At 37.9% G+C, this 12,248-nt stretch overlaps 1 protein-coding gene across 5 annotated transcripts in view; it reads left to right on the top strand.

The window, feature by feature from the left end:
- Window positions 1-12,248, top strand: part of LOC135203053 (two pore calcium channel protein 1-like) — a 734,396-nt gene that overhangs the window by 612,746 nt on the left and 109,402 nt on the right. For all 5 annotated transcript variants that reach the window (XM_064232644.1, XM_064232646.1, XM_064232647.1 and 2 more), the window contains 5 exons: window positions 7,830-8,003; window positions 8,604-8,705; window positions 8,919-9,045; window positions 9,296-9,378; window positions 9,603-9,721. In XM_064232644.1, coding sequence (XP_064088714.1) covers window positions 7,830-8,003; window positions 8,604-8,705; window positions 8,919-9,045; window positions 9,296-9,378; window positions 9,603-9,721 — 605 coding nt within the window. The remainder of the gene's footprint in view (window positions 1-7,829; window positions 8,004-8,603; window positions 8,706-8,918; window positions 9,046-9,295; window positions 9,379-9,602; window positions 9,722-12,248) is intronic.

Raw genomic sequence — 12,248 nt, 5'->3', positions numbered from 1 at the left:
TGCGCGAAACTCCTGGCATCGGACCAGGTTTTCTCTAGTTCCTGATCCACTCTTGTACTTTGTTCTCCTTCCACAAATGATGCATTCTTCACTGCTATAACACTTAAACTACTTGGTTTGCCACGAATGGATCGCCGAGAATCATTTGAGGATAATTCTATTTCATTATCACTTTGTTGAGATTGTATAGAATTTAAACTTCTTTTCATTGTGAAGTAACTATGGCACTTTCTATGATAAGAACTGAGGTATTTCATCATCTTTCACACCTTCAGCCAACTCTAAAATACCAACATGTTGCCTGATTTTGGCTGCATTGAGAAGAGTCTGCCATGAGCTGATGTTCTTTGGAGATACAAGGGTCTGACCTATCAGTAGTACAATGAATTCATACAGCTATTGCGAATTCTTTTCTTTGGATGGGACAGCCTTCTCATCTTCAGCAGTTTGGGGCCATGTTGGACTAGAAGAGCTTGTTTTCTACTTTTTTTTATTTATCTGCAAATGAAGAATATACATATCTCAGAAGATCATATACATGACCAAATGGGAACGTTACTGAATTCAAGTCAGTTCATAACTCAATTGACGAAACTGCAGGAAATTGACTATTAATATATGTAAATGATTTTTGTAAGTCATTAACACGATAATATTTGTCAACCTTACCTTCGCAATGCGTGTGATGTATTGCTTTCAGATGTAGAACAAAATATTGCATGCAGTCTTATATCTAAAAAGTGGTGAATTATTCCTTGCCATTGTTTTTTTTACCTTTTATTCCTTGCTCTGTAAAAAGGGAAATACATTTCTTGAAAACAAAATTAATGGATAAAAAGAAGCAAACATAACACAGCAGGAACAAATACTCTTGTTGGCATGATAACAGGTGGTAATACTTTATATAAACATTCCATGGCTGCCAGTAATTTATAGCACTTTATATGAGTCTGTAGGCCTAAATATCACTAGACTAAAACATGATGGAAACGAACTTTCCACAACAATCAATGGACTGCTTGAAAAATTTCAGTATCCTTAATTGCTTCCCTTCTGACGAAGTATTAGCTATGTGTGAACAGAAAGAATTAATCGACGTCGGATAGGGTTGCTCGACTCGTACCGATTTAGTGTAAATTGTAAATTAGCTTGATTATACACAGAAGCATGCATTCTACATCAGGTTATTGTATATCATTATGTTCCCTAGACATGTGGGCAGTATCCAAAATCATTAAAACTCTTACTTGTTCAATTGCATGGTCATACCGTTAAACTTAATTACGTAGATACCAAAAAAATATTCATTTTTGCTTTTTGCTGGTATCAAAATCCGACTTTGTAATAAACTTAGGAAAATAATATTTGCACCAGTGGTTTGCCTATGATATGTGTACAATCTGATAAAATTTCAGAAATCTGAATTAAAAAATAATCTGTACACAGTCAAAAGAGTGTTTTCAATGAGACCTTAAAAATTCTTGTGATTATTTGGAATTAAGGGGCTACATTAGCCAAAAGCTATGCAGTTGACAATGTTAACATGGGTTTCCATATACTATAGACATAGGGGTATCCAGAAATGGGAGTTAAGTTTACTCAGGTCGGGTGGTACCTTTTTCTGAAATTTGAGTGTCTGGCTTCCCCTGTGAATAATCTTCATTGCTTTGTCTCTCAAGGAGAGACAAAGGTTTTCTTAGGGGCACCGCATTCCTTGCTTGTAAGGGTTTCTCGATTAGTTGAATACCTTTCCTCTGGACAAGGGGTTAATTCCGAGTTTCGAGACGCGCAATCAAGCTCTCCTATCCTCTGTTGTCGCACCAGGAGTGATTCTTCATTAACAATCTCTGGTCTCATGCTGTTTTTCATTGCCACGAAGGGTATTCCCTCTCGCAACAAGAGACAGCAAGCCTGGAGGACACTGCTATGGTTTTTCTCCAGGCAGTCCTTTATGAGATATTTTCCCTACCCAGCACCACTCGGCAACCTGTGGGCAATTCTGGCGCTAAGAAAATGGCCATTGTCCCAATTCGGATTTCCTGTTTTGTAAGTCCCGAAAATTCCCGAAGTCGTTTTGACCTTCAGGAATGAACCTTTATTCAGTTCTGCCTCTCTCTTAGGGAGTGGTGGATACTGTGGCAATTAGGGACTTGCCAAGGCATCTGCCATGTCCTCTGGGTGGTGCGTAAAAGTTTCAGGCTGCGAATGATAATTCTGAAATAGCCAGCCCTCTTCTTTCTTGTCTGAGAGAGTGCACATACATGTTTCTCTTTCAACCTTCTTTCTAATGGGTTAGAAGACAGAAGGGAGGACATAGAAAGAATGCTCTACAGATGTTCTCCTACTGCTGGTACTTGAAAGAAGAGGTGTCTGTCGAGTCTCTGGCTTGATACGACATAGCCGAGACCTAGTACTAGTAGGTATCCTTCAGGAGAAGTACCTGCTTTATCCCGGATCTCGGCTGTCTTCCATAGAACTTCCACCTCTCTGTGTTCTCATTTCGGGAACAGCCAATTCAACTTAGAGCTAGTTGTTTTCAGCGTCCAGCATTCATCGTTGAAGCCTTCTTTCTGGGCAGCTTCACCTATGCTCTCTTCATTAGAGAATAAAGGAGGTCTGCTTCCAGTCCTTAATCCTTTTCTTCTCTCGAATGATGAGGAAGGAATCAGACTAGTACTTGATCAAGAGCCTTTGAATATACATGTACATAGTATGTATTTGTATAATCTCCTTGTGACGTGCATCTGTTATCAGATGCATTGAACATTGTCTAAAGGTGTGTGACAGAGACGATAAATACCTCCTTGTCAATATCCTGAAACTCAAGGCAGCCTTTTCTTGGCTTCCTGAGAGTTTTGGGATTTGATTTTGAGGACACAGTAGTGGCATTTATCACTAAACAAAAGGGTTTCAATTCTCTCATGTTGCAGTTAACATGCAGGTGCTTGAGGTTAACTGTTGTGGACTCGATAGCTTTATCAACCAAACACATTTCAAGATGAAATGTAGTACTAGCAAGCAACTTGGCCTCCGAAACCGAGTGAGGGGCAGGATACTGCTTTCTCACAGAGACATTATTCATCTTAGTATTGTTTCTCTTCAGGCGAGGGTTAACTACTGATGAGGAACCTCTCTCTCTGGACATCACAGACCTAGGTATCTGGGTGACATTTGACTCTTGTTTACAGTTCCTGTCATGTGCTCTGCGCACACCCTTGTGAGAATCATAAGACAGAGATATGTCTCAATAGACTCCTTATCATCCTTCTGTTTACTGCATGGGACAACAGAAGTCTGTAGGTCTTCTTCTCCATTGCACCTGACCCATGGGCCACTGCAGTGACTCACAATGACTTTTTCAAGCAAACTCCATAGATTTTGTCTTCTCTCTACATTTTTCTCATTTGTAAGGTGTTCAACTAACATTTTTCACCTAAATTGAAAATAAATGATGGAGGACTGCCTGTCATCTGATCTGCCAACTCTACTTCCAAGGTAATGGTGTAGGGGCCTTCTTTTACTCAATTGAAGCAGCTTAGTGGAAACATATTTGAAGGTTCCCAAATGAAACTCCTACCCTCCGTAACCTAATTTATTAATTAATATTACAGTATTACAGTGTGAAACTTACTCAAACTAATCCCTAGCTCTTCAAACCTATCCTCCAATCCCTGTATCCAACTTAGCCTAATTCAAGATTACTTAATATTAACTAATATTCTCCCAACCACCTAAGAATCTAAACCTTATTCTTTAATGTTAATCTCCATAATATTCCACCACAGAAGTGTTCCATCTATTTTAACTGAGCTCCTATGCGCTCTCAAAAGGTTCCCAGTTAAGTAATTCACTTTGTGAAGGACTTCTCGGGTTGTTTGGCGGAACATGCGAGTTCACACCAGTTGTCTTATTCACTTCTGTGTATTTCCAATATTAAGGCGAAGGACTGCAGTATATATCATATCAACACGCCTGTAACATATATCAATAGATCTTGCTAGGTGCACTCCACTTTCTACCCACTAGTCCAAGAAACTCAAGTTTCCAAAGAAACGCTTCCACTACGGGATGACGGTTGTCACTAACATTAGATACTCATATACTAGAGCTCAGCAAGCTTCTGCACTGTCAAGCTTTTACTACTCTGATAAAGTCTTTGTCCACAATCTTTACATTCAAAAGGTTTCCACCATTGGGTACAGGTGAAAAGGGAGCCTCAAACACAACTGAAAAAAAAGAAAAACAAGGATTACTTAAGCAATTCCTCACCCACAAGCACAGCATAAAGAACTTGAAAAAAAGACAAAATACTATAGCCTCAAAATTGCCCATTCTAATCAGCCAAATAACAGACAAACAAACAAAAGAGAAGAAATCAGAAGAATCATATATTAAATCACACTACCACAGCAAGAGGAGTTCCTCCCTGACCCAACCTTTAGTGTCAGTGACAAAAGAGCAGTTCCTCAGGCAGTACAATCTCCGTGTCTTTATAGCTGAAAGACTATCCAGCTTTCCTTGCAGGCATAGGCTATCTTGCCGAGCAGCAACAGAAATAACTGGATAACTCTTTCAGTCCTCTGTAACATTCCAGGGATTGGAGCCATCTTCACTGGTTGGTGTCAGAATCGATAGAGTAACTACTTTGATTCAGTTGTGAAGATGTAAGTCCACATTTGCCCTAGTCTTTCACAGAAGTAGTATTGTTTCTCCTTAGTTGAGATTCAGGTACTGTTGAGGAACTTTCTCTGTCTTGCCATCACAGGGACCTCAGGTCTCTAGACGGCATTTGACTCTTGTTCAGGGTGCTCACACCCTTGCGAGAATCATCTGACAGAGTTTTGTATTTCAAGACTGCATCTCGTCTCTCTCTGGCATTGGCAAAGAGGATAGATGATTTGCATGGATCTTCTTCAATACCACCCTTCAAGAGGTGGGTATCATGTCTCGACTCCGTTTCGGATCTGAGTCATTCGGCATCTGTTGACAGGTTTGAGGCCTTCATGATCCCCTATGCCTTGGGCTTTGTTATTGATGATCCAGATCAATCATTACTTTGTTCTATTAGCGTGTTGCTGTACCTTCGGAAGACTTGGCATCCATGACATGAATGTTGGATAACCTTTCGGGAGGAGGTTCTCTGCAGCTGGTGACGATGTCACCTGTAAACTTCCCCTGAGAGTGCATGGTACCAGTGGCTTAGTCCTTTCCTTGCATTCCAAAGAATATGTCAGACTTAAGATAGATGTGGTCGCATCAGGATCACATCCATGTCTTTCTTATTTTTGGGTCTTTCCTTGGACCTGTGGTGGATGGTCAACAAGTTGTGTTTTCTTATCCGGCTCCTTTGAAAGGACAAGCTGCATCTTGCCTAAGGTGTACAGTTCTAGAGGTGAGAAGGATTCGAGTGACTGGCCTTTCCTCTTCCTCCTCCAGGTTGAGAATGAGACTTGAACCTACTATTGCTGGACTGGCATCTGATGCGATTCAGCTATATGTAATTACATGGAAAGTTACTTATATAAAAATTGTTTTTATAATAAAGTTTTTAAAGTACTTACCAATAAAAGTTACTTTTTATATTGTATAATGAAGTAAAGTTTTATACAGGCAGTCCCTGGATCTTGGCGGCCTCAGTTATCTGCGATCCAGTTTTTTGGGGCTTGTCTAGCACCAAAAATCCCTTTAAATCCATTATTTTTGGCAACAAAATGCACCAATTTCCTGTTATTGGCACTGATAATAGAGTATTGGGGCCAATACATACCTAACAGAGGTGCCATTAATTGGTTATCAGCGATCAGCGCCAAATCTGGTTATCGGCACCAATAAGCACTAAAAATCGCTGATTTTCGGTTATTGGCGATTTTCGCTTATCATTAAGCCATTGGAATGGAACTTTGCTGATAACCAGGACTGCCTGTATTTACTTCCGAAATAATTACATGATTGGAGGCCTCCCTCCTCCCCTCTCATGGACATGGGGCACAAACAAATTGAGCTCTTAACCCTTCGTGGACTGGTGGGGTCCCTGAGACCCCCAGTGAGTCTTTGGTATGACATATCTCTTTCGCTATCTACTAAAAAATACCCATATGCGATTAATTTTATCATTAGTGGTTTATGAATATTCTCAAGTGTTAATAGCTTAGGATAATCAATTTTAAGGGAATTACAGCTAAAAATATACCTCTGGGGTCCGTAGGGACCCCATCGGTCTTCCGTGTCCCTAATTCTTCTCTATTTTGTTTTACTGCAATTCTAAAAACTGTGTGTTTTCTAAGCTTAGAGCACTCTGCCTAATCTACATATCAAATAATTTTTCTATAATATTATTTCTGAAGTAATTTATTGGGAACACTTAGGAAAAATAAACTGCAAATATCCCTATCATTTCAAGTATCGCGGTATCGCAAAGGGCAATCAACAAAGTTTGGCTTCAGCAAAGATCACCATCTCATGATATGCAGCTATTTACTGAAGATCAATAAGGCAGTCATTTTACTGAGCACAATGCATTATGACAATAAGATACAAGAAGATGAACCTTTCAAACCCGATATGATTTTGGACTATAATGCAACAAAAGGTGGGGTTGATACCTTAGACCTCTTAGTCAAGAACTATGCATGTAAAAAATCACCAATACATATATGGTCTTTGGTTATTTTTTACTGGATGATTGATGTTGCAGGATATAATGCTGCTGTATGTTTCGGGGAAAAAAATTCTAATGTCTATACTGGAAACCAAAAGCGCAGGAATTTTGTCTCTGACTTAGCTGAACAGCTTTGTAAGCCACAGATCCAGCGGCGTCTCAGAGATTTACGAGCTCATTTCCCAAGGCATATAATTCAATGAATGGAAGCCTTCATGAGTGAGGAAGACACACCACTACCCTCTACAACCCAGCTCCAAGAAATCAAGAAAAGGCGTTGTTCCAAGTGTCCGAGGAAGCTGGACAAAAAAACAAAAAAATCGTGCATGTCATGTGGGGACCCAGTGTGTGATGCACATTGTAACTTTATTTGTAAAGATTGCATATCACATTTGCTTGATGTATAAGTTGCATTGTGTCAAAACGAACCAAAAACAATAACTTGTATGCCCTTTTTGTCATTAATTGCTAATATTTACTTGTTTAATTGAGGAGAATTGTAATTTTGTTAAATAAAGGCATTTTTTTCACTTTTTTTTTTTCTTACACACAAATGGGACTTTTTTTTTCAATATATACACAAAGGATAGTATTGGGTTTCATCATAAAAGGCCTGAAGAATACACATATAAAATTTAGCAATTCTAAGTTCATACATAATGTATTTATCTGACTCAAAAGAATGGGGTCCGTGTGGACCCCATTAGTCTTCTAGGTAATTTTGAACCCCACAGTCCACGAAGGGTTAAGCTGTGTTGTACCTATTCTTCCCCAAAAGTGGGTGGGGCTAGTTAGCTACAACCAAACAAAAGAGTGCTACCTCGATTTTCAAATTTTTAGCTTTCGTGATAGAAATTAATATGCATGTAATTACTTTGTAAGTATATAAAAAGCATATTTTATTATAAAAAATGTCATTTTGATGTCTATTTTGTGAAATAATATGAAAATTATGTTTTCATTACTTTTTCATAGTATAATTGTTTGAAATGGCTTGTTCAGTTATGTACTGTATTTTCATTACTTTTTCATAGTAATTGTTTGCAAATGCTTGTTCAATTATATTTTCATTACTTTTCATAGTAATTGTTTGCAAAGGCTTGTTCAATTATGTTTTCATTACTTTTCATAGTATGTAATTGTTTGCAAAGGCTTGCTCACTGACTCACAGATGGTCCAGAGCTTTCCGTCCGTTGTTCGCGATAAATTTCCCCGAGATGAAGCAGATACGTCGCTCCTTCCGTAACCTGAGGCGAACGTTTCCTGACTTGATTAATGTGCTGGGTCTCTTTTTCTTCTGCTTATCAATATTTTCCCTCATGGGATATAAGCTCTTTGGAGGGAGGTAAGAGATGGTAAAACTTAACATGTTAGTACATAAGGATATCATTTTTTTGTTAGGCACCTTTTTTTATAGGCTAGTTTCTGTTGTCATAGTAAAAAAAAGCTATGCCAAAGTGCAAAAAAAACTTGTATTACAAAAAATGCTTCATTCATAATTGTGCATTGGTACAAAAAATTTTCCCTTCATTGTATACTAGGAAAAAAATTCCTTCATAAATTTATATTGGTCTTTTCTTCATAGCTTTACTTTTAAAGGTTTATGAAAATTATATGGATTGTTCTGAAAAGATTTTTATGTCTACATGCTGTAAGAGAGAATACAGTATGGTACTTAATGTTGATTGCTCTGTGGTGTTTGTGTGACATGTTCAAATGATATTGGATAACTTTTCCTCTGTTCTGAATGTTGTGGGAAATGTGAAGTCACCCTTTTTGGAATGAGTGCAAGTCTAGACTGTAGTCTTTTGGTAAACTGAAAAAGAAATATACTGTTTATATTACTGTAGGTACACTTAATTTTATCATGCTAAGATGGGCCAGAAACCCATGCACATTTTCAACTGCAAAACATTCTGATATCTGTTTTGTCTTTTGCTAACAGAGGCATGAAATGGGTGGATGGCCGACCATACTTTGATACTTATTGGGACAGCATCTTTGATCTTTATGTGCTGGTTACAACAGCCAACAATCCAGATATTATGTAAGTTTTTTACTCTGTTATATTTGGAACTTTGTTTTTGATCAGTAGATATATCCAAGAGATATGTCTAGTGGAATAGGGTAAAAAATTTACTGAAAGTAGGAGTTTTCTATTTATTCACAGATTAACTAGTTTTTGCAAACTTGCCTTTTTGTTGAGTGATACTCTTCCCATTGTTATCATGAAACCATAGATACCTTTTTGTTTTTACAGGATGCCTGCATATGATGCCTCACCATATTATGTCATCTTTTTTGTCTTGTTCTTGGTTATCTGCTTTTTCATCTACATGAACATTATTCTTGCTGTTATTTATAATAACTATAGGAAACACCTCAAAGTAAGTCTTTATTTATCGACATCTTTTGTTGATTGCTTATCATACTGTTTCAGAAAACATGTATGTACAGTATAGTATTTTCAAGACATGAAACTCAATTGATTCTGTTGAAATGTGAACTCAAATTTCTATAATTTCATTATATTTAACAGGCACGTGTAATATGATTTCCTTATATTTCCATATATTTCACATGCACATGTTCTGTTAACCTTGTTTAGGCGCATAATTACTTTGAATTGTAACACAGAATGAAGTTAAGAAAACTGTATACAGCAAGAGGCAGCAGCTTAGTAAGGCTTTCGACATACTTGCAGTGAATTCTTCTTCCAGGTAAGTTTGCAGTATTTCGTGTAGTAAATAGAATTGTCCATCATTGCTCCTTTAGACCTCTGATGATGTTTAGTTAGAATTTTATATAGGTATTACGAGATTTCATGATCATTTAGATCTTAATAATAGTACTTCTTGGGCTTGTGATTTGTATTCTTGAGCATTTTCAGAAACTTGAAATGATAGATATTTATCTGATTTATTTTTTATAACTATATTAACAGACAGATTGTAACAAGGAATCGGTTTGTGCAACTAATGAAGCAAATTGATTCTGAAAAGAAACCAGCACTCATCAATGTATTGTGGATTATTCTGGATACAGATGGATCAGAGGGCCTAGGTAGAGTATATTCATTTGTCTTCACTCATTTTCATGTGAAGTGAAGTCATTTATGTATGGTGTCTGGATATGACATTTTAAAGATATGACTTAATCTGATAGATTTGTTATGACTCAGTATACGGTATACTTAATGTAACCAATATTTTTATAGTCATTGTTGCACACACACCCACACAGTTGTGGTTTTACAGAAGTGTAAAAGTTTTTGAAATTTGTTATCTTAATTAACATTTTGTAACTTATGATTTTCTTAATTTTCTTATGTAGACTTTAATTACAAGGGTACTTTCGTGAAGAACAAATTACCTATGGAGTGAGATAACACTGAGTTGTTCCTACACGATATGCAAACCCTCAGTCTTTTAAAATAGGATCTACTTGTGGACGTAGCATCTGGAATATGACTGTTAAATTCTTGAACAAGGTGGTTAGGCAGTAACTACTTTCTGGTAGGCATGGAGACCCACCTGCCTGGACATAAACATGCCAATTTACTTCCGGCTGTCTTTGAGAGAAGATGTATGTTTGCAAGTTCTTGCTGACCAGTTGTTAATCACGATTTCCCAATAGGATCTTTCTTTTATTGTTTCTTATGTGTTTTGAATACTATACTGTGTTTTATAATAATTAATTGGCATTAATAAGACTGGTTTACAGAGAAATTGAGGCAAGATAAAAATAGTGTTCTTACCTAATTTTAGGGGGCTGATTTCAGATTTGAAACTAGATTTCACTCATCACCTCTAGTTTTTAGATATACGTGTATACATGTACATGTGTAGTACAACATGCATTCATGGCTACCAGATGTGTCCTGTGTAGGACATTGTGTGTTTTTTTAATAAGAAATTTTAGGAATTGTGGTCTTTTTAGAAAATTTACATGCCCTATTTTTACTAAAAGCATCTGGCAACCCTGACATGCAGTGCAGCTGGGTACACCAGTAGCCTACTGGCGGTGAGAGCAGACGGTTAGTGCTGCTCGACACTCATGTTACACAACTGTTTTATATGTTGGATACATGTTTATATTATGATTTTGCGACAATTCACATAAGAAAGTACTGTTGCTTTCTCTGTTGTCTCTGGGACAGTCGGACTGTATCCAAGCACTACAAGCAAAAGGACTGGGGGTCTAGGAGCACTTTCGTGCCTGGTGAACACAGTGTCAAAGAAAATCCTCTGGTGGACATGAACAATGTGCTTCTTCCTCCTCTTCATATCAAGCTTGGTTCAATGTAGAATTTTGTAAAGGCCATGTACAAAAATGGCGCTGCCTTCCAACACTTGTGCACCCTGTTCCCAGCTCTGAGTTCTGCTCAGCTCAAGGAGGGCATCTTTGTCGGACCTTAGATCCGAGAGTAGCTGAAGGATATGGACTCTGAGGAGCTTCTTACCTTAAAGGAACTGAGAGCATGGGAAGTATTTAAGTCAGTCTGCAATGGCTTCCTTGGTACACACGGGTACCAGATTACCAAGAGTGTATAGAGAAGTTGTTACAGTCTTATGAGGATATGGGATGTCGAATGTCACCCAAAATTCACTTTCTCCACTCCCACCTCAACTTCTTCCCTCCGAACCTCGGGGCAGTGAGTGATGGGCATGGAGAAAGGTTCCACCTAGTTATTACTAAGATGGAGAGCAACTACCAAGGCAAGTGGAAACCCAGCATGATGGGGGACTTCTGCTGGATGCTTATGTGTGACAACCCAGCGGCAAAGTACTCAAGATCATCCAAAAAAACACACTTCTAACTGTTATCTGTACTATGATTTGTGTGTATTGTATTATCCAGATAAATTTAGTTCCATCAATGTTCTGTATCTATGTTGTTTTTTCTGTAATATACCTTTGTAACAGATGTAATAAACACATCATATTTTGAATTTATGTGCGGTATAATTAAAATGAGATATGTGAAAGCAAAAAACTAGGGGTGATAGAGCAAAGCTGTTCAGACATTTGAATTCACCACATCAAAAGTAGTAAAAAAACACCTATTCACATTCTTGCCTCAGTGCAAAAAAATTTTTGTTAACCATTGTTATTAATACAAACCCACTTTTTGTGATAAGCTTTGCTAGCTGCCTTACCCCTTTATTCATCATATCTAATAGTTAAATAAGTTAAAAAAGCAAAATAGGCTGATAAAAGGGATTTTGACGTAAGGAAAAAATCTATTTCTGGGCGATTGGCTCGTGTCGCCAGCGAAATATCCTTTAATCTATTATTTCTAGGGTAAATGTACTAACACATACCAGAGAATAAATAAAATAAAGAAAAAGGTCAGTATAAACTGACTCGCTCACCCTCCAGGAGGGTGTCGGTATGAACACTAGGCGAGTGAGACCACTACCACGAGCCAAATGCCAATAGAAATCTCCCACTACAAAAATCCCTCCAAGAGGGGAGCCGACCCACAGAGTGAGCAGCTCGTACTACTACTACTCCATCCCATGCTGCCGACTGCTGCGCCTCTGGTGGCCATCCTGAAGTTAGCAGACAATCTTGGGCGAAGGGATGGT

The sequence above is a fragment of the Macrobrachium nipponense genome, chromosome 33, assembly GCF_015104395.2.
Source record: "Macrobrachium nipponense isolate FS-2020 chromosome 33, ASM1510439v2, whole genome shotgun sequence".
Classification (NCBI taxonomy): Eukaryota; Metazoa; Arthropoda; class Malacostraca; order Decapoda; family Palaemonidae; genus Macrobrachium; species Macrobrachium nipponense.
This window is presented reverse-complemented; position numbering and strand designations above follow the sequence as displayed.